The 22894-nt window shown below is 29.0% G+C and overlaps 6 protein-coding genes across 7 annotated transcripts; 3 read left to right on the plus strand and 3 right to left on the minus strand.

The window, feature by feature from the left end:
* Positions 1-168: 168 nt before the first annotated feature.
* OCT59_023233 (uncharacterized protein) lies at positions 169-2284 on the minus strand (the record flags this gene model as incomplete). Its single annotated transcript, XM_066131921.1, has 1 exon — positions 169-2284. The coding sequence occupies exon 1, from the start codon at positions 1969-1971 to the stop codon at positions 169-171; it is 1803 nt and encodes a 600-aa protein (XP_066006635.1). The 5' UTR covers positions 1972-2284.
* Positions 2285-3599: 1315 nt separating this feature from the next.
* Positions 3600-5153, plus strand: OCT59_023234 (uncharacterized protein; the record flags this gene model as incomplete). Its single annotated transcript, XM_025313798.2, has 2 exons — positions 3600-4530; positions 4610-5153. The coding sequence occupies 2 exons, from the start codon at positions 3600-3602 to the stop codon at positions 4849-4851; spliced, it is 1173 nt and encodes a 390-aa protein (XP_025186526.1). The 3' UTR covers positions 4852-5153.
* Positions 5154-5448: 295 nt separating this feature from the next.
* Positions 5449-8780, minus strand: OCT59_023235 (uncharacterized protein; the record flags this gene model as incomplete). Its single annotated transcript, XM_066131922.1, has 7 exons — positions 5449-5454; positions 5532-5580; positions 5679-5723; positions 5837-7405; positions 7506-8468; positions 8542-8621; positions 8706-8780. The coding sequence occupies 7 exons, from the start codon at positions 8778-8780 to the stop codon at positions 5449-5451; spliced, it is 2787 nt and encodes a 928-aa protein (XP_066006636.1).
* Positions 8781-10716: 1936 nt separating this feature from the next.
* OCT59_023236 (uncharacterized protein) lies at positions 10717-15114 on the plus strand. The gene is made up of 11 exons (XM_066131923.1): positions 10717-11323; positions 11404-11724; positions 11808-12150; positions 12222-12364; positions 12442-12693; positions 12875-13105; positions 13182-13523; positions 13606-13845; positions 13938-14504; positions 14586-14932; positions 15067-15114. The coding sequence occupies exons 1-10, from the start codon at positions 10838-10840 to the stop codon at positions 14592-14594; spliced, it is 2934 nt and encodes a 977-aa protein (XP_066006637.1). The 5' UTR covers positions 10717-10837; the 3' UTR covers positions 14595-14932; positions 15067-15114.
* Positions 15115-17136: 2022 nt separating this feature from the next.
* OCT59_023237 (uncharacterized protein) lies at positions 17137-19070 on the plus strand. 2 transcript variants are annotated; one of them, XM_025313797.2, is made up of 7 exons: positions 17137-17318; positions 17393-17693; positions 17778-17808; positions 17880-17922; positions 18002-18547; positions 18643-18703; positions 18779-18877. In XM_025313797.2, exons 2-7 carry the CDS (start codon positions 17415-17417, stop codon positions 18830-18832), a joined length of 1014 nt encoding a protein of 337 aa, XP_025186523.1. In that variant the 5' UTR covers positions 17137-17318; positions 17393-17414; the 3' UTR covers positions 18833-18877. The 2 variants fall into 2 exon arrangements, with proteins under 2 accessions (XP_025186523.1, XP_066006638.1); XM_066131924.1 differs by having other exon boundaries at positions 18643-19070.
* A 158-nt stretch (positions 19071-19228) lies between these two features.
* On the minus strand, positions 19229-20711 carry OCT59_023238 (uncharacterized protein; the record flags this gene model as incomplete). Its single annotated transcript, XM_025313796.2, has 6 exons — positions 19229-19340; positions 19417-19598; positions 19696-19783; positions 19880-20173; positions 20257-20589; positions 20662-20711. 6 exons carry the CDS (start codon positions 20709-20711, stop codon positions 19229-19231), a joined length of 1059 nt encoding a protein of 352 aa, XP_025186522.1.
* Between the last annotated feature and the right edge of the window lie 2183 nt (positions 20712-22894).

Consider the following 22894-nt stretch of genomic DNA (forward strand, 5'->3'; position numbering starts at 1 on the left):
TAAATATCTACATGTTCTGAATGAATGAAAAGAAATATCGAACAAAAAAAAAAATCGTACATATAATCATCACCAACCATCAAGCATTCTATTTATAATTCCCATTACCTATTATCTTAATGTCTTATTTTAGTGTATTTTTTTTTTCATTTCTTAATAAATTTTCCTTCATTGATCCAAAGAAAGTAATAACTTGTTGCCAATTTTTAAAGCTTTATTCAGAGCAGCTTCATCTTGTAATCTTACAAATTCGCCATTGCTATCTCTATATTTTAAATCGTCGAGATTACCAAACCGATCAAACAATTTCTTTTGGAATCTCGAAAAATTCATATCATCTTTGCTCAGAAGAATAGCGTATAAATCCCCACGATATTCTATTTTAATTCTTAAACCTTCCATTTTATGGGAGGATGTATATGTCGGTGAAGGTGTTGAAGTTGGATCATTCGAACTTTCATCATGAACACGCGATGATCTCATAAACGGAGGCTGTCCTCCAGAAGTGAACGATGAGCCACCTGTATTATGTTTAAAACCTCCATTAAGAGAAGGTTGTTTTTTAGGTTGTTGAAAAACGTTATAAGATGAGGGTTGATATTGCGTAGATGACATTGGAGGGGTAGGATCAATTGGGGAGGAGTCTAAACCTAACAAAGAAGCTCTTCCATTTTCACCAGCTACTTCACCCGGTTGTCTTGGATTATCAGTTTCCACATCATCACTTTTTAATCCGAATAAATCATTCATTAAAGGATCTGACAATATATATCCTGGTAAAGTTAACAACTCTTTAACATAAACATCTAAATCTGTTCTTCTTTGAGATGTAATCATATCATTAACATATGATAATGGACCTGGCATAAATGGTAAAATACGTTGTTTTCCTGTACGTCCTGCTTCCTCTCGAAATTTATTTAAAAGTGCTATTTGAAATTCATAAAAATCTTCATATAATCTGTATAAAAATCTAAACCGTCCTGTAGCCATTTCGACTCTAACCACGAACCAATATTTGTCATCTTTAAAATGAAATGATTCGACTGAAGCCGAAATTATATCATTAATATACCCTTCGTTTACAGGTAAGGTGTCAGAAGCATCAGAATTTCTATTATCATCTCCATTAACTTGACCATAATAATAATCGACATTATCATTATCATCATAATTATCATTATCATTATTATTAAAATCTTGAGGAGAACTTAATTTATCAAACGTTACTGGAGATAAATTAACAGGATCCATTCCTATAGGAGCTAATTTTACATCTTTAGAAAAATCTAAACGACCTAAAGAAATACTATTTTCTTGATAATCTTGAGTCATTTTTTTCCATTCCTCAACTTTTGGAACCACCGATTTATCCATTAATTCTTGAACATTTTCTATTGCTCTACCAGTTGAATGATCCCTTATTTCAATAAAAGATACGGGAATAAGTCCAGGACCTCCTAACCTTCCAATAGGTTTGGCGACAAACCATTCATGATTTGATTGAGCAATTACGATAATTGGTTCACCCGCTTTAGCATCCAATTCATCGGGACGTTCAGCAACGAAATCATAAAGTACAATACCATATAATGGTTGAGGTTTATTCCCTCCAGTTACACCAAAATTATATGATGAATCTAATAAAGGAGTTCCACTCATTCTTCCAACTTTTTCTAATACTTGAAAATAGGAAACAGGAACTAAACCTTGTTTATTTGTTGCAGGGTTACATGCTTCATACCAATCTGGATCATTTTCATTACCAACTACATGAAAGAAATCACCTTTAGAAAATGATAATTCTTTAGGGCCATTCGCATCATAATCATATAATGCTTTTATGACTTTTTTTGGAGGAAGAATTGAAGGGGGTGCTTTTGTTGGGATAGCAATAGGTGTCGAAATTTTATCTTTTGTAACAGACCTACGGAAATCTAAAGGTTTAAAATTTCTAGGAACTTTTTTCATTTTTTAATAAAAGAATTTTTATTTAGGAATTAGGAATGATTTTTAGAGTAATTTTGCAAATTTGTTAACAAGAACTGATAAAATTGCAAAAAAAATGAGATCCAGATAAAAAAGAATGTTGGCTTAGTAATTCAAAAAAATCACGTACATTAATAAAATAAATTATTTTTTTCTTTAAAAAAATAAAAACTTACTATAAAGAGATAAATTTTTTTAATTCAATTAATTAGAGGTTCAAATTTGCATAACACCCAACGTAAATTTATTTACGGTAAACCAATTCAAATAGGTAAACGTAGATTTCTCCTTTTTTTAAAAAAAAAATTAAGAGAAAAGGAAAAAAAAATCCAATTGTCAAAGTTACCATACATGGATTTATTTCATATTGTCATTCCACAATGTGAAACATTGGGAAAAACCGGTCTTTAATTTACTAATTTAGTTAGATTTTTCGTATAACATTTATAAAACCATTTCATCATATTTATTTTCTTGTTTATAAATTCTATACGTCTAATTAAAAAAAAAACATAATATTAATTTTATTTAACCATTAAAGTGACAATATCTATATTTATTTAGCTACATATTTTATCTTTAACCGAAAAGATACGTTATTTTAAAGTTCTTTCTCTTGTTTTATTTGTTACGTTTTTTATATTTCTAGCGGCACAATAATTAAGAGATACTTGAAAAGTCTAGAAGAATAGAATGCAAATTCTCCGATTCTCTATATGTAACATCACGTGATTAATAATAAGTTTCGTTTTTTTTTAAAGCGCGAAAAAAAACACGATATTGTTTGCATAAGGTAACAAATAGACAACATAGGGGGATATAGAGATTAAGAGAGTTTTACTTATTTATAAGGGATTTACTTATTGCAGAAAATTCGATCATTATAATCACGTTTCTATATATATCATATCTATCTAACGATTATATTGTCACACAAAAATCAGCCACACAATTTTGGATTAAAATATAATTGACAGGTTACTACGCCTAATTTAGATGTAGAGATTAGCTAGATTAAATATGGTGCGATCGATCTCGGTAGTTGGATTCATTTTTATCTGAGAATATTAAAAGAATATTACTATTCTTTGGTTATAGTAGATATTGTCTAATATTGAAAAAATTAAATTGTACTACGAGTCTACGATAAACAATAGTTTATCAATTTCATTTTCATGTGACAATTTGTGATTTACTTTTATAATTATGCCACGTTTTTTTTTTAGTTTCCGAGTGCACATGTTTATATGCAAACGAAAATCAGTTGTTTCTTCCCAAAATGACGCAAAATACTCAATAATGCAAATAGTACGATTTAGTTAATTAGCCAATTTTTGGGGATAATCAAAAAAAAATTTTTTTAATGTATATCAAATTTGGAAAATTTTTCAAGATATGAATCTTTTGGGGCTCAAAAAGATTGTCTTTTATTAATGTACTCCTTACATTCATTTTAAAATAAATATGTATATATATATATATCGGGAAAGTATAAAATAAACTGATTCGAATTCATTTTTTGATTTTAAAAAAAAAATTTTTTTTCTTTTTTCTTTTTTTTCGATTATCATTTTCATTATAATTTCATTTGTATATAAATTAAAAAGAATATGGCACCACCTAACACAGAAAAGCTTCAATCTGAATTAACACATCGTCAATCATCATCTGCAATAAAATTTGAACGTGATTATTTACCACCAAATTTCACTATTAAAGAACTTCGACAAACAATACCACCACATTGTTTTGAAAGAGATACACTAAAATCATTTGGTTATACTATTAAAGATTTGGCTATCGTTGGGGCTTTAGCTTATGCTGCTACTTTTATAGACTCTCATCTACCACTCGCTTTACGATATATAGCATGGCCAACTTATTGGTTCTTTTGTGGGGCTTTTGCTACAGGAATTTGGGTGATTGCTCATGAATGTGGTCATCAAGCTTTCTCCCCTTCGAAAAAAATTAATAATACGGTTGGATTTATACTTCATTCAGCTTTATTAGTTCCTTATCATTCATGGAGAATTTCTCATTCAAAACATCATAAACATACTGGTCACGTGGATAAAGACCAAGTCTTTGTACCTAAAACTAGATCACTTTTAAGCTTACCTTTGAAAGATGTAGATACTCCGCAAATGAATCATTCTGTACTTGAAGACACTCCTTTTATAACTTTAATAAATTTAATTGGTCAACAACTACTTGGTTGGCCTTTATATTTAATATTCAATTGTTCTGGTCAAGTTTATGATGGTCGTTGGGCAAATCATTTTAATCCTAATTCACCTATTTTTGATCCTAAAAATTTTACGGATATCATTATTTCAGACATTGGTATCATTATTGGTTTATCAGCTATCTTTTATTTCTCTTATATCTATTCTTTTATTACCGTTGTTAAATATTATTTGATTCCTTACTTTATTGTAAATCATTGGCTTGTCTTAATCACTTACCTTCAACATACTGATCCTAAATTACCTCATTATCGTGAAAATCAATGGAATTTTGTTCGTGGTGCAGTTTGTACAGGTGAATATTTACTTTTTTCTTTTTTTTTTATTTTCTTTCTTTTTGTCAAGATTATTTACTGATTTTATTTATTTTACAGTTGATCGTCATATTGGTTTTCTTGATTCAATCTTTCATAGAATTACTTCAACTCATGTAGCCCATCATTTATTTAGTACAATGCCTCATTATCATGCTGAAGAAGCTACAATTCATATTAAAAAAGTACTTGGACATTATTATATTTTTGATGATACTCCAATATTTGAAGCACTTTGGAGAAGTTTTGCTTCTTGTAAATTTATTGAAGATGAAGGTGATATCATTTTTTATAAAAATTAAAAAGAAAAAGAAAAAGGAAAAAAAAGATAGACATTTGTAATTTTAAAGATTATTATATTATATATATATATTTTGTATAATCACATTTTATAAATAAATCTTTTCTCATTACATACACATGCAGTCTTCAAAATATAATTTAAAAATATTGCATGTTGTATATTTAATCTATAAATAATTTCATCTAATTGATTATTAAATTAGTATAAAATTGATTTTAATAATTTATTTATTCAATTTTTTTTTATAAAAAAAAAACACTTAAAAAAAAATAGTATACAGCACATTATTATTCACAACTAAAGATTACCAACCCGAAAAAAAATATATATATTTAAAATGTTTTTTTTTTTGGTTAACGAAATTATGAATGTTAGATATTTTTTTTGGAATCTTAAATGAATTAATTAATTATACTTCCCGAATTTGCATTCTGATCCAAAAAACATTTCTTTTTACTGGCTATCTTTTTTTTTCTGTCAAAATGTTCTGCTGCTTTACGGTAAAAAAACAAAAAGCTATTTTTTTTTATACCTTTTCCCGTCCGAAACTCATTTATCAAGTGCAGTATAGTATAGTCACGTACACCATTTCTTATTAAAACTAAAGGGAAGACTTTTAATATTCAATCAACAATATTAACAATGTTCTGTAATATGATCACATTTAGCCCGAAATACCTGTCCAATACTTAATTTTCTTGTATTAACTATACAATTATTTTCCTTCCTTTTCAATAATTAAACGGATTAAACGTTCATTAAAAAATCGGTCGAATTCTAACGGGGCAAAATGCGTAACGATGTACGATCTAATCTCATACGTACATTGTGTTAATTAATAATATGGTAAAGGCACAGTTGAATTGTCTCCTGTACCACCGTTATTTCCACCAGTATTAGAGTTATTGAATGTGTTAACTCGCTTGCCTCCATTATTACTTATCCCCATAACATCTGATATCAGCGGATGATTATCAGCAAACATATTAACATCATTCCCGTCACTATGTAGCAATACATGCTGTTGCTGTTGTTGTCGTTGTAAAGAAGATAAAGATCCTGCAGATGAAGAAATTGAAGAAATTCTTGGAATCGGTAAATTTGTAGGTTGAGAGGGTAACGTTGGTGATGCATATTGTGATCCAAGAAATGATGTCCAATCATCTAGATTTGCATTGTGAGGAATACCCCAAAACCCGGAATTTAACGGTTCAAATGTATTATTTCCGACGCTATTATTTGTTGCCATACCTGGAGCAGCGTAGGGATCTGTATCACCTATTGTTGGTTGATTTTGTGGATCGTTCGTGTTTGATGTCATGTACCTAAATCCAAGAGTATTATTGAACATTTGTGCTGACTCAGGTAAATCATGTCTTAACTGTTGCCTTGCAGGTTGTTGCTGAGTAAACTGTGTTGCACTAAATTGTGTAGGTTGAGATGTTATTGGAGCGTGATTAAAACTTAATACCGGTGGTAATCGTTGGTAGGTTGTAGATGGGTTTATTGAGGAGGGAACTGTATTAAATTGCGGAGGCGGTGTTATTGTAGAATTATCGTTATTATTGTCATTTTCTGACGTAGGTTGATTATATTGTGCACGGTATCGAGCCTGCCTCACATGTCTATCAACAACTCCGACAGGTGGAGGTTGTTGATTTGTATTATTGGAAGAATTTACACGTTTCTTCGACCCACGAGATCCATCTGTATTTGTGCTGCCTTTTAGACTTAAAGAAGAATCCAATTGTACATCCTTTAAATCTACTAATCCATTTAAAAGATCAACATATTTGTGTGCTGTTGGCCAAATATTTTTTAATTCATTCAATACATTTATTGATTTAGCAAGATTAACTTTTGCGGGTTGAGATATAGAATTATCTTCTTGTGTAGCATTATATGTGTGAATAACACTAGCAGTGAAAACACAATAGACAACAACATTTAATGAATGCTTTAATATATTACGTTTCATTAATGTTTCCGCTATCTCAGTAATAGCGTTTGCGGCTTGAGAACATATATTATGTGATGATTGTTGTCCTGCTGAATAAGGTTGATGTAATAACATTAAAGCAGAATAATAAAGTATGTGAAGAACAAGTGTAGGTGGATCTGAAGGTTGATCTGAAGAAGGATTATATCGTAAATGTGGAGGTAAAGATATATACCATGAAGTAAGAGAAGAGTCCAAAATTGACAGAACAGTATCGGTTGTCATAGAAACATGTGCACTTCTAATAGCATATACATTCTGTATGACTCGACCCATAATTTCACAAAGTTTCAATAAATGATTAAACCGAGATACAGAATGCGCTCGACAACCGGAATTTTTCTGAGAATGATTTGAATTATTCGATGACACCGGTGATCCTATTAAACTGTTATTACTTGACGATATTGGGGATGAAGTCGATGAAACTGTTACGTGTTCCATTTTAAATGGAAGTGGTTCAAATTCATCTTCCTCTTCTTCCGAAGGATGTGCAGCATCAACATCCTTTTCATCAATAGCTAATGGTCGACCCAAATGTGCACTTGGTATCCTAAAAATTCGGTTGGGAAAAAACATATAAATATATGTAATATTTTTTTTTTAAAAAAAAAATAAAATTCTAAATTCTTATCAATCTAGAATGTATTTACCTATCAAGCACAAAACAAGCCCAAAATACTCGTTTTTGTTCTTCCCGTTCTTCACGAGTCAAATTAATTGGATGCCATTTTTCATTATTACGATGCATTCCTAAATCCTGAGCCATACGAGCGGCCATACCAGACCAAAGCCAAGCTCTTGTGACTCTACCAACACCATATTCCCTTAGAGATAAAGCAAGCAAAGCCTGAATAGTGGACACACGTGCTTTATCATAATCGTTGTCAAGTAACGCCTTTGCACGATCAAAGTAAATATCACCAGCTGTTGTACGATCCTCAGGAATTCTTCGAATATCAATTCTATCAGAGAATAAAGCAGCAAATGAATAAATTGCATTTAATAAAAGATGAGGTAAATGATTTTTATCTTTTAACTGATCAAAAAAGCGTGGTTTGTAAATAAAAGGTAATATAGGGTGCACATGAGTAAAAAAAAGTTCTAACAAATGATCAGATATTTCTTGAGAAGGTAATTCTGTTAATTCTGATCGTTTTAATAAATCGAAATTTTGAGTAGAAGCAATTACTTCACCCTGGTGACCCCAATTTGAACGATTTTTGATTGATAAAATACCATCCTTATATTTATCACTTTTTCTCAATAGATAAAGCCCACTACTTCTACCATGATATCTAACTTGTTTGTTTTCGTCAATACTAAGAATACCCATAACTTCATTTAAATCATCAATTATTGGACTATCTTTACCATCTAGTGTCGGTAAACTAGTATTTAAAACTCCAGATTGTGAACTATCACTAGAAGTAGATGATGAACTATTACGATAAGATGTGAAATCAGCTTTATGTTGAGAACGTAAATCATCATGCATTAATTCTGCTAAAACAGCTTCAGCTCTTGGATCATTACTATGAACTAATCCACCTAAAAGGGATTCCATTCTATGTAATCGAGTTTCAATAGCTTCAATGTAACCTTTTGGAGGTCCTCTAATAAAATAATAAATAATTTTAATATTAAAATAAGATCATGAAAGAATTTTTAAATTTTAAAATGGTTCACCTCTTCTTCGTTGTATCATTATATGTACATTCTAAGTTAAAGGCAGAACAGTTACCGCAAGTTGGTTGAATACCATCACACTAAATTATATATATAAAATTTATGAAATAAATAAGTAAAAAAATTAACTTTAATAAAGAAAGTTTAGAGATTAAATAAAATACCTTCACTTTCTTGCGACGACAAGAATCACAAGCTTTAGAAACGCGTTGTCTTTTGTAAGGAACGTCGTCAGGCATATTGACTATATAGGGAAAGAAAAAAGCTTTTTCTAGGGCAAAAATATTTTCCGGTGTTTATATATTTATTTTTTATAATTATATCGTGGGATTTTTGAAAGAAAAAGTTTCTAAAAAGAAGAGAAATTCAGATATATTTTTTATTTTTTTACTATATAAATTTCACTATTATGGTTACTGTCGTACGACATGAATCAATTAAGGTTTCGATGGTAAAAAAAATAAATTATCAGGTTAGATTTTGGCTGAGTATATGAATTTTGAAGAAATTTGGTAATTTTTATCCATTTCTTGTGTAACGCAGTTTAAATTAGCTGCATTTTTAACGATAATAACGATAATCGTGAATTTTTTCCAAATAAATTTCGGAAAATTCCGAATTTCTCACGGTCTAATGACTATCTTAATAATTCAGGGTTGCTTTTTGTGTTGGGTATGCTGGGACAGCTGGGTACTTGGCATTTCCAAATTACTATAAATAAAATTTTTCGTCCCGCTCTTCCCGTATTATATCATTCACGTGATACACATGAATTAAATTAATCAAATGGATCCGAATAGATCCGATAATCCTAATATTAAATCTGATCCTCTAAATAGAGTTTGGTCTTATAATTCCAATCTGTTAATCAATCATTAATTTTAGATTTATTAGTGAATTTCTATTTTTTTAAAAAAATGAATTATGATAATAAAAGCAAGAATCTTATTGGTGTCTTTAAGAATGTCATTTGACGAACGGATTAACTTCAATCTAAACCTAAATGGTCGAATCCGATTACATTTTATTAATACCTCTCCGACAGGTAAATGCATATTTGAATTTAACAGAATTTTTTTTGTCGATTGTGACTCATTATTAAATAAGGATATTCATAATTTTTAACCTCAATGAAAAAATTAACGATTGTTTCCATGAAAGGAAAACATGAAGAGTTTTCGTGATTTTTAAACATATAATAAAAAAATTCATAATGTCACATGGAACCTCCATTTTTTTTTTCTAAAAAAAAAAAAAAAAAGGTCAAAAAATCCGGAACTCAATTACGAATCACAATTTGTCTAAAAGTGTCAAAATTACAATGCTAAAATATCATTGTGACACAATCTGAGGCTAATTATATCACGTGAAGATTTGTAATACAGCTTTATTAATATTAAATAAATAAAAATTTTATATTTAGAATAGAATTGAATGAAATAAGGAAATCTTAACCATCAAAAATATTAAAATGTGATACATTCTTTTTTTTTTTAATAATAAAATATATTGTATATTCCTTTCTTAATTTATTATTGAGACATTTGAGAATCAAATAAATATAAAGTTATTCATTCTCATGTATTTGGAGTCATACAAAATGATGTTATCAGCTGAATAATAAAAATTAATTACGAAATTAAAGGCGCGAGTTCATCTATTATATAAACTTGCATGCTGTCAGTCAAATTGTTAGCCCATGCCAAGTCAAGTTCTAAACCTGTCCTTTGATGCATAATTTGGTTGCAAAATTTCTCGTAAACGGGTTTTAGGAGTTTGTCACACCACATTTATCACAATATCACAATGAAAATTATAGCACGGTTACTATGCACTTTTCATTACACATTCAAATTGTGTAACTACTGACAAAAAATACGTATTACTGCGTAAAAAAAAAAAAGAAGCGTAGTCAAATTCTCGTAATAACTGATAATTGAATGAAAGCCCTTTGTCCTGATTTTTTTTTTTTTCAGAAACCTAATAATCTGTCCAATCATATATCGCAAAGCCACTGATTGTGTAACGGTAAATGGTGTACAGTAGGGGTAAGTCATCATCATTCAGTAGGTTTTTTTTTGTTGTTGAAAAAAACAGAGTCCTCATCAATCTCATCCAGGGGTCGAAAAAAAAAAAAGTATAAGAATTGAAATTGTTTTATCGACTTCTTTTCTTGTTGTTTAAAATTGTTCTAAACGAATACACCATTTATAACTCTTTAATTTTATTATACCAAAATCTTTTATTGATCTTTGAAAAACGAAAACTTTATTTTCTTTCAAAGAATTAAATAAAGATGACCAAACCAAATGGTAAAAAAGCCCCTTCTACAAGAGGTGCTGCTAAGTCTACTGAAAGTAATGGAAAGAGTGCACCAGCAAAACCTGTTAGGGCAAATGCAAATAAACGTTCACAAGTTATTAAACAAGAACTTGAAGACAAAGAAGCTGAGGCTTCGGGATCTGAAAGTGATGTTCCTATTAGAGAAAGGCTAGGAGCTACATCTAACGGTAAAAGGGTTACAAGGTCAAACGGCCAAACCAAAGAAGTAACTATAAAAAAAGAAGACCCAAGTAACTTCGAAGATCAACAGACGAGGCGTAAGACCAAGAAAAAAATAATACCTGATTCAGAAGAGGATTCTGAAAGCGATGTACCAATTGCCAAGAGAATATCTAAGGGTACTAAGTCTTCAACTAATTCTCTGTCGTCTAAAGGGAAACAGCCAAAGGTCTCTTCTCCTTCCTCTTCGAGACAAACAATACCTGTTAAGAAAGAGCCGGTATATGTTATTTAAATATAGCCTTTATTATTATCATTTTTTTTTTTTGTTTTTAGAATATTCTTTTATGATCTAAATAGGTGGTGAAAACAAAGAGGAAGCGAATAGAGTCCGACTCTGAAGGAGATGATAATAAAAAAACTACACAAAATAAGACAATTAAGACAGAGACAGATAAGGACGTTGAAATGAAAGACGCCGAATTAGAAAGTGTTAAAAAGGTGGGAAAAGCAAATGGTAAAAAGTCGGCTGTTAAGGAAGAACTTTCTGATTCCGAAAGTGATGTACCGCTCGGAAAAAGAGGTAATAAAGGGAAAAAGTCAGCGACTCCTAGTAAAAGAACTACAAGAGCTAATACAGCTAATGCTGCACAGGTCAAACAAGAGAATAAGACACCAAAGGTAAAAATTAATGAAATGATATTAGTTAAACGTGAATATTATATTTGGTTTTTTTTTGAAAATTTAATTGTGTTTAATTATAGACTAATGATACTAAAGCCAAGCGAAAGCGGAATGAGTCTGATTCCGAATTTGACGATAAAAAAAGACCCGCCAAGTCTACTGCCAAAAGCGCAGTAAAAAAGGCCAGTCCTCAGAAAAAGAAAAAAAAGGAAGACCCCGCAGAAAAAGATATGTCAGAAAAAAAGAAGGGTAAACAAAAGGTTGTAAAAGAAGAATCAGATGAGGAAGACGATGAAGAATATCGTTGGTGGGAAGCTGAAAATGCTAAGGGTGATGGTACTGTCAAATGGAATACTCTAGAACATAATGGAGTATATTTTCCTCCTGAATATGTTCCGCATAATGTGAAGATGAAGTATGATGGTAAGCTTTATAATGAATTCTTATTTATTTGAATTAATATTTTATATTTAGTCTTTCGATTTTCTATTTAGGCAAAGAGGTGCATCTTGAACCTGAAGCAGAAGAAGTTGCAACATTTTATGCTGCTGCCTTAAATACTGAACATGTCGAAAACCCCACATTCAATGAAAATTTTTTCAGAGACTTTAAGGCAATTTTGGATAAGTCTGACAAGGTAATTTTGTGTGATCAAAAAAGTAATTATTTTATTATCTTGCTATTAACGATGCAATACGTAATTATAATTTATAGAATCCGCCCATTGAGGATTTCAAGAAATGTGACTTCACGCCAATCTTAGACCACCTTGAACGAGAAAAGGAAAAACGGAAAGCAATGTCAAAGGAAGAAAAACAAAAACTCAAAGAAGAAAAACTTCAATTGGAAGAGAAGTATGGTTATTGTTATTTAGATGGTCGAAAGCAAAAAGTTGGCAATTTCCGAATTGAACCTCCAAGCTTATTCCGTGGTCGTGGTAAACACCCAAAGACAGGTTCATTGAAGGTAATAATCGTAATTCGTAACTGAAACTGATATTTTCATTGCGACCTTGGTTATATCATTGGGATGGAAGCTTATATTCGACGTGAAAGAGCGGATTATAAAATTAATTCTTAGAAATGGTTAATAAATTTAACATATGATTAGTAAGTTAATATTAATTGTATCGAATTTATTTATCTAGCTTCGAGTTCAACCGGAGCAAGTAACTATCAATATTGGCAAAGCGGCAAAGGTTCCTGAACCTCCAGCAGGTCATAACTGGAACAAAGTTATCCATGATAACACAGTAACTTGGCTTGCAACATGGAAAGAGAATGTCAACGAGAATATTAAATATGTTTTTTTAGCCGCCAACAGTACACTAAAAGGTCAAAGCGATTTTAAGAAATTTGAAAAGGCTCGTGAACTTAAGGTAAGAAATATAAAAAAAAAAAATTAAATTTCTTAATAAATTTATACGTTGTATTTAATTTTAATTTGGTTTAAAGGATATTGTTGCAAAAATTCGACATGATTACAATAAAGACATGACGAACAAAGTAACAGCAATTCGCCAACGTGCTACAGCTATGTATTTTATTGACCGTCTTGCACTCAGAGCTGGCAATGAGAAGAAGGAGGGTGAAGAAGCCGATACAGTAGGCTGTTGTTCGCTTCGTTTCGAACATATAAGGCTGGAAGCGGGAAATACTGTTCATTTTGACTTCCTTGGTAAAGATTCAATACGATATCAGAACACTGTAACTGTAGATGGTCAAGTTTTCAAAAACCTCAAGCTTTTCCAAAGACACAAGGAATCCGATAAAGATCAATTGTTTGATAGAGTAAACGTATGTACTTTCCCGCTTATATATCGTCGTATAATTTTTTTTTTTATAATTAATAAATTTTGACGTTTCCATTTAAATTTAGACACAAGAATTGAATAAACATCTTTCGTCATACATGGATGGCTTAACAGCTAAAGTGTTCCGTACTTATAATGCTTCACATACTTTTCAAGAACAACTTAAAAATACTCCGGTAAGTGGATCCGTCAACGAAAAGATTTTAGCGTATAATCGAGCAAACCGTGAAGTGGCTATTCTATGTAACCATCAACGTACTGTCAGTAAAACATTTGATAATCAAATGAATAGAATTGAAGATAAGGTAAATAAAGATTTCATTTTAATTTTCATTTCATTTTTCTATTAGTATGTAACATTATCAACGCTTAAACACTATATGATCATCTATAATAGATACGTGCTTTGAAATATCAAAAGATGAGACTTAAGAAGACGATGTTGACATTGGATCCAAAGCTGAAAAAGAAAAGACCTGAACTCGATGAACCGGAGTCCGATTTAGGAGAAGAATGGTGTGAAGAATATGAGAAGCACTTAGAAGAAAAAGAAAAAGATAGACTTCGAAAGAAGTTTGAAAAAGATAATGAAAAACGCAAGTCAGAGGGTAAGGGGCCGCTCTCTGAAAGTGAATTGAATGAACAGCTCGAGGAGGCTGAGGAAAAAACTAAGCAATTATCTAAAGAACGTAAGACAGGAAAAATGGAAGTGAAGAAAAGTCAAACAGTTGAGAAAGTTGAAGCTCAAATTGAAAAAGTTAATGAACGTATCAAGGTAGTTAATCTCACAAAAGTCGAAAAAGAAGAAAATAAAACTACTGCATTAGGGACCTCGAAGATAAATTATATTGATCCTCGTATTTCGGCTGCTTGGTGTTATAAACATGATGTACCGATTGACAAAATTTTCAACAAAAGCCTACGTGACAAGTTCAAGTGGGCTATGGAAGTAGATAAGAACTGGGTAAGTGTCTATCTATTATTTAATTAGTGATTTCAATTGTATTCTAATTTACTTATACTTGTATATTATATATTATAACAGAAATTTTGAAGATCAGTTCTTCAACACAAGTTATTATAAACAATTTTTTTAAAAAAAATTCATTATATATATATTATTATTTTATTTGCTATGCACTTTTCTTTCTGCATTTTTGCAATTATATATTTAGTAAAAAAAAGCGGGAAAAATTCCCCTCTCCCTTTTTAATAGGCAGTTTACCCTTAGAGAAATAGATTTTATTTGTTATAATTTGGATTATAGATTTATATCCTTTAACAATAGGACTTCTTTGTGATTTTTGATAAAATTGATTTTTTATCAAAAAATCTTTAATGTTAAAATTATCAATAAAATAATATACATAAGAATCGTTTAGTTAATAAGAGGTAAAGAATACAAAGTGTAAAATTACACCTTTTTTCATTTATATTTAAATTTTTTAAATTTTAGTATAAGTTTATCTTTATGTGTTTATGATTTCTTTGTATATATTTTATTAAAAAAAATTCTATGCATTTAGATAATAAACGTTATTATTTATTTTTAATAAAAATTTTTTAAGAACGAAATATTATATTTATTATACTTGCCATGTCATCTCTTACGAATATCAACACTAGTCGTAAATTTATAATGTTATTTACACTATTTTCTGGATGGTAAATAAACTTTTGGTGAGTTATGACGGAAATGATAATTACAATTATCGATGAAGCGTATTACAGGATTAAGAATTGGATTAAATATCAAACTAACAAAATTTCACCTAGATTTATTGAAAATGCAAAAATACAGGAGTTTTTATTATTATCACTAATTATTAAAATATAATCTGATTAATTACACAAATTATAATATCATTAAATTTTACTATAATATTTGTAAATACTACTTATTAATAAATGTGAATTAAGCAGATCACTCTTCTTTATCTATTTTTTCACATGCCAGTAAATAATGAGTATTCTTAAATTAATTAGTATAATTATACTAGAACTAGTTCTCTTCTATACAAGTGCTTTCGCTTTGAAGGACTGAAGTCAACTAGTTGTTCAACATGTAATTTTCAATGCACCAATTACCTTCAAGCATTTAAACATGTTTTATCTCAGTTCCTGCAGACAATTGGATTGAACTCACTTCTTTTGTAAGCTTTCACACTTGCACACTTCCACACTTCCAATCCTGCAAGAAGACATTCCAGTGCCTTTAATTAACAAGATTATCTACACCATCTTTTCTTTTACGTTCAACAAGCTGTTTTCATCTAGATCAAGAATAACTACAGTAAAAGTATAGTTATATCTTACATTTCGATCGACAACTAATTCTGATTTTATGTATTCCCTCCAACGAAGACGATGAGCTCCCACGTCGCTTAAGAAAGAGTTCTCGGTTGTTTTCTTTTACTAGCTTTCTGTAGCTGTAGTTAACAAGCAGATATAGAAGTCTTGAGGAGGAGTACTTATTTCCATAACTACGGCAGGGATCAACTTATTAGTTGCCATTTACCTGTGTTAATAACCACTCATAAACTCTTATTATTTATTTCTGTCTAAAAGGACTATCGGGGGATGACTTGCAGATCATTGGTAAACGAATAGATAGACTCGTCATCAACTGTAACACGATCCTTTTATACATCAGAGTTGGCATTTTTTTCCCATAGGAGAAACAGTAGGAAGAAAGAATATTTAAAATAATTAAATTATAATTGAATTTATGTTTGTCTACACGGGGTAATATTAAAAATATTATTCTCTTAGTGTAATTCTTCTAATACACGGTATATGAAATGCAATAAAATTTTTTGTTATTATTATTCTTTTGATTAATAAATCATAACATACTATCTATTTCAAAAAAAAACTGATCAAATTCGTACGGTGATAAGAAATCGGTTTGATTTAAAACTATTGATTCACATACTTTCGATTTTCCACTTTTATGATTACTTTTGCTACAAATTACTCTTTTCCAAACATTCATCACACAAACCTTCCTCTTCAAATAATTCACATACGCACTACTCTCCTTTATGTACTTTATCTTATCTTTATAATTTATATAATATATATGCCTTGTAAAAAATGAATCTATTTCGTAAAAGTAGCAGAATCATGGAATTTTTGGATAAATTTTTTATGGATGCGTTCTTCTTTAAATGATTCATTCATTCTATATACAATATATACATGCACTCTAGATAGTTAATACATTTTCTTTATGCTCTTCTTTTTAAATAATTTTATATATACAACCTTTAGAAAATTATATTAATCTTTCTCCTTTTAACGCTACTACATTTACTGCTTCATTCTTTTATGTAGCCAGTTTATCTCTTTTTTTAATACAGAATTTTTGAATGAAAGGAATTGTTCAAGACATAGAACAAATTATGTGCTTTCATAAAGATACTATCTTTTTTGACACTTTGGATAACAGGTATGGGCTTAGGTAAGGGAACATATTTATATAAATTAAATTACCTTTTTTGTCGTACTGTTATAAAATGCTGTGTTACGTTACTGCTCTATCAAGAAAAAAAAATGCATACCGTTAATCTATCAAGATTGTACCATATTAATTAGTGACAAGTATTAGCAGGAATGCTATTAGCAGGAATGATCACCATTCATAATAAATAGAACAAACGCGTTTATATTATATTCTTTATTATTAAAAAAATTTTTTTTAGTAGCATTCGAGAAATTTTAAACTTTTTTTTTTATATTAGATACCTCGTAATCTATAGTATACTAGATAGTCTTTGTAAGTATCAACATGAACTCGTATTTCTTAGTAATTTATTTACTAACTGAATTTATCCTTTTTTTTTTATTTAGCATAAACTTTGTAGATTATTAAATGACAAAATTAGCATCAACGAGTTTCGAGTTTAATATGGTAACTACAGAGGATAATTCTTCAGATATTAGCGAAGAGATTGATGAATTAGCAGGAGATCTGGAATTTGATTCTAATCATAATGAGACGCCGAATAACGATAAACGAGTTTCTTTTAGTAGCGACAAAATCAACAATGATGAAAAGAAACAACAACAACAGCAACATGAAGAAGATGAAGATGAAGATGATGACGAGATCTTTGAAATTGAGAAAATAGTTGATCATCGGACGTATAGAGTATTGTCATTTTTTTTCCTTTCTGAACTAGAATTCTAAAAAAAAAAAATTAATAAAAAAAAAATATCTTTATAATTTGTTTAGGGATCAATACAATATATGATTAAGTGGAAAGGTAAAAATATTTGGATTACTTAAAAAATAATAAGTAAATAAATAATTGATCTTATTTTTATTTTTATTTAGGATATCCTGATAAACATAATTCTTGGGTGTCAAAAGAACATGTGTATATATATTTTTAATTTATTTATAATAAATGTTAAATATTCTTTCTTTTTCTTTTTAAATTCTTTTAATTTTTTTAGATATGCAGAACAAAAAGAAAGTGAATATTGGAATAACAAAGAAATAGAAGCAAAGGAAAAAATAAAGTCATTGGTAGATAAACATAATATTAATGCAAGTAAATCAATGAAAAGACCGAAATCAAATAGAATTAAAAAAATTAAAGACAAACAGATTAAAAAGAAAAGTTTTGTTGAATTAAAAACAACAAAAACTAAGGGTAAATTAGTGAATAATAATAATGGTAGCAACAAAGACAAAGGTGGTTATAAAAATGGTGTTAACAGGAATAATGATATTAATAATAATGGCAAAATATCCTCGGCTAGTTATTATACTACCCCATTACAATCTACTGAAAATTCTGAATTTGGTGAAGCAAATAATAATAGTGATAATGAAGGACGATATGAAAATGAAGAAATGTTAAAATATGATTATGACGATGATGAATATGAAAATTTTACACCTGCTGCTATATCTGGAAGTTGGGAACCTTTTGTTAAAGATGTTGCCACCATTCAACAAGATCCATGCACGGGAACACTAATAGTTTTTCTGAATTGGTTTGTACTTAAATTTAAACTTTTTTATATTTAAATTTCTTTCAAAAAATTAATAAGATACCATTGATTATTTCTTTTTTCTTTAATTATAATAGGAAAAATGGACATCGTACATCACACACTAACAAAGTAACAAATGTCAAATGTCCACAAAAAGTATAATTTTTTTTTCTCTCGAGTATATTTATTAATTTATGTTTTTTCGTTAAATATACATTTTATTTCTTTTAGATGTTGGAATTTTATCAGCAACATGTACAATTCGTTGCAACGAATCATCAATAACATTTGGTTGGTATAAAAAGAGAATGTGCGAAAAAAATGGTATAAAAAAAGGGGAGAAAGAAAGATGACATACACTTTGTGGTTGTAATATTGAAATAGTAGTGTAACAGGTATTTGTTAATTAATGTTCTTTGGTAATAACAAATAGATAATTAATTATTACAGCATTTCTTTAATTAACCATTCTGATTTGGTGGAACACTATTATAATTAATAAAAGGATTTTGAATTGTGAAAGAAATGTTTTTATGTAAATAAATATGTAATAAATATAAAAATATATATTAACAAATAATCGAAAACAAAATTTATGATAATTAGATTCCATGATTATATTGATGCTTATTAAAATTCCTTCGTGCAATAGGTCGAATTCATATCACAATATAACCAAGATCAACACTCTTGTTCACTAATAATAATACTGTCATCAAAATCTGATATTGGGGGATCGTTATTTTTTTCATCATTTGGGCCTGCTAGAGTAATTATTGGTGCTATTATTTCACTATTTCATATATCAATGTTAGTAAGTTAATTTCATAATTTTTTTAAGATTAAAAGTAAATTCCTCAAGCACTTACTTATAAAATAATGCGCAAACAATAGTCAATGCAGCCACAACTGACATTATTTCAATCATAAAAGCGAATATTTTATTTATCATCTCGTAAGAATAAATTTGTTTTCTCCAAAGTGCAAATATTGTTAATCCTAATATATACAATATAAATACAAATGATAATGTCACATTAAACAATCTTATCTGTTAAATTAAAATTTGGAGAGAGAAAAAAAAACTTAGTAGGAAATTGAAACGCGAAAAAAAAATTTAAAAAAAGAATTTTCAAAATAAAACGCACCTTGTATAAGAATATTCTATATTTTTGTTTTTCGAATTCGTCATTTGATAATGATACTGATTTTTCAGTCAATCGTACCAGCATTCGACTATGCAAAAGAAAATTTTAAATATATATTTATTTAAAATTTCATTCAAATTTACGCATTTATAATAAATACTGTGATTCACGTTTTCTGACTTACCCGTAATAAGTCAACACGATAGTCAATAATCCAAATGATATAGCATATGTTAAAAAATGAATAGGCCAAAAAATATCTTTCAATTTATCATTATTATTTTGTTCGGCAATAGCAGCAATTATTAAAGGAACGAATGTCATTATAAAAAAAAATATAATAAAAATCCAATAAAAGTGTGAAACAACATGCGGACGGGGAAGATATATTTGATTTTTTATGAAATCTTGTTTAGGTGTCGTTGGTTCTTGTGTTATAGAATGTCGATTAAAATTTATTCGCGGTATAGCATAAAATCTTCGAATACAAAAAAAATTTTGCGGAGAAAGTCAATCAGAGAGATAATCAACATTAAATGCATTTTTTTATATAATACTTACAATCCTGAAGTATAAGTCGCAACAGCAATTATTGGAGGGAAAGCCATAATTTCGAATAAAATATATCTAAATATTATAGAACCTTTTGTAAAGTTTCCTAACTCATCAATGATGAATATTATTCTTCCTATACACCAAATATCGGCCCAAAAAAGAAATCCATCTAAAGCAGTAAAACATTGTCCATTCCATATTACACTATTACATCTTATTTTTCTGTAAAGTAACAAACTTGTACTTATAATAAATACAATTATATGTAATGTTAATGTTATTCCTATAATTATACGAAAGAATGAGGCATCCTTGCATCCTTCAATTTTTATTTCCCACCTGCGATATGAAGTATTTACTATGAGAAAAATTATAATTAGGGAAAAAGAAACATATAGGTAGATTACTCACCGACATTCCGTTATATCTGTCGTAATCATTGTATCATTTAAACCATTCATTATTGGTGTAATTATCAAAAAGAAAATATCAAATTTTCTTCCTATCAATTTATTAATTTTATGTTCTTTGTTTTTTTTAAAAGAAAAGAAAATATCAAATCTTCTTCCTTATGAATTCTATGTTTTTTTATAATGAAATTTTCAAGAAAGAAATGAAGATACGCGGGGGGTAAAGAAATATTGATGTTTTTAAAGAAAGAAAGAAATGGAGATATGCGGGGGTAAAAAAATATTGATATCATTTTGATGTTATTTATTGCAATTACACACTGGCAGATTCAACAAAAAATTTTTCTTTGTCCGTTTTTTTGTATTGACTTTTCTCCAAATCAAGTAAAACGTATTTCCTTTTAAAATGTAAATAATTGTTTCCTAGAATGTTCATTGCTAATACGTAACACGAGAAGTATTATTGCATTAAATTAGAAATCAAATTTGCTGCTCATTTCTAAAGTTTTCGAAAATTTGTAATACTCATTAAGCTTTGTGTCATTTTTTATATTGAAGTTTACTCTGTTGCACGCACATGTTTCGGAACACTTTGTTCAGCAGACAAAGACTCATTATATTAATATAAATTGTAACTATCATTTTGAAGCTGCTTTATACTAAATAAAAATAAATAAAAAATCTTTGGCTATTCGTTAGGGAAGAATTTGAATGTAAAAACATCTTCATTTAGGCAAAATAAAATTCATTCAGAAAAAATATTTCTCATTGGTGCAGTTCTTTTTAATCACATGCCACGAAATTTATTGAAGTTTGACGCAATATCACAATTCCATCAAGAAATTCACCCGTATTCTGGTAAAAAGAACTATATCGCTCTCTCTTTGATAGTATCACTTATTTCACTTGTATATCATTTTCTGATTCTCTATATATCTAAAAAACCATCAATAAAGTTATGCAAACTTTCTGATGATATCAGATATGACCTACAAAAAAAAGCAATGGTCACGTGACTATGCAAAAATCATCACATCCATCAGTGTTTTATCTAGGGGTTAGATAAATTAACGGGGGGGACAACTCTAGACTGATTAATAATACAGTCAAACTCTTCTTATCAAAAATTTTTAAAAATTCAAAAATATTTATGATATACGAATTTTACAATATAACGGATCTTCAGTGTGGTACAGATTTTAACATATGAAAAAAAAGCTCATTATACCGAATTTTACTAATTAAATGCCGTATACCATTTAACGAAGTAAATTTTATAAACTGTATATGAAAAATGTACCTTTTAATAACGAATTTTCTTTTATAATGATATTTTGTGTAACTTGCGTTTTTGCATTATAAAATACAATTATTATACAACAATATACCATAATATACAAAAATTTTCTGGGTTATACCAGATTTTCCATCATATTAATATAACGAAGCCCAGACGCCAACTTCGTTATATTAAGAGTTGACTGTAATCTGCATTTACAGATCACCACTAATCATTAAAAAATTGTGCAGAGATTATAAAATCACAAATCAAAATTTCCCAATGTTATTTTTAACCATTTTACGGGTATAGCAATTTATAGTTGATTTTAGCATTTTTAGCAATTTCAGTGTGTTATATTGATTCTTTATCAACCTATACTAGAGAATATCATTATTCAAATTTATACAGATTTACTGGTTAAGAGATTTCTAGCAGTTTTGATGCTTTATAGTGACTTTATTGATTTGTAGCCGATTTAGTGAGACTATACAGTAGTAAATCCAAATTCATTTTTATTTGAATTGTTTGGGTAAAGATAGATTTATAATTTTTTGATTCAGTTAAATTAGATCTGATTACTATAGACAGCTAAACTATAAAATTTGTATCACATATGATCTCCCTAAATTACTGCCAGTTTCTTGATAGTTTCTTGATAGTTCTAGGAGAGTTCTAAAAGCTGGTGAATTTCTATAAATCACAAGATGATCAGCCAATCAGATTTCACCTTACTTGATCTATTAACATGATAGCTAAGCTACCATTATTGTTCATTACATTAATCAATTAATTGTTTTACAATGATCTAATGCACTTGATATTGTTTTATAAAACAGACCCTAGAAGAATATCTTTACCATGTAAAAAAGAAATCAACTATAGAGTTCTTTAATACCTAGCTAAAGATGTTAGCCGTAATTCAAAAAAGTGTCGTAATACAAAATTTTTATAT

This window comes from Rhizophagus irregularis, chromosome 32 (assembly GCF_026210795.1).
Source record: "Rhizophagus irregularis chromosome 32, complete sequence".
Taxonomy (NCBI): Eukaryota; Fungi; Glomeromycota; class Glomeromycetes; order Glomerales; family Glomeraceae; genus Rhizophagus; species Rhizophagus irregularis.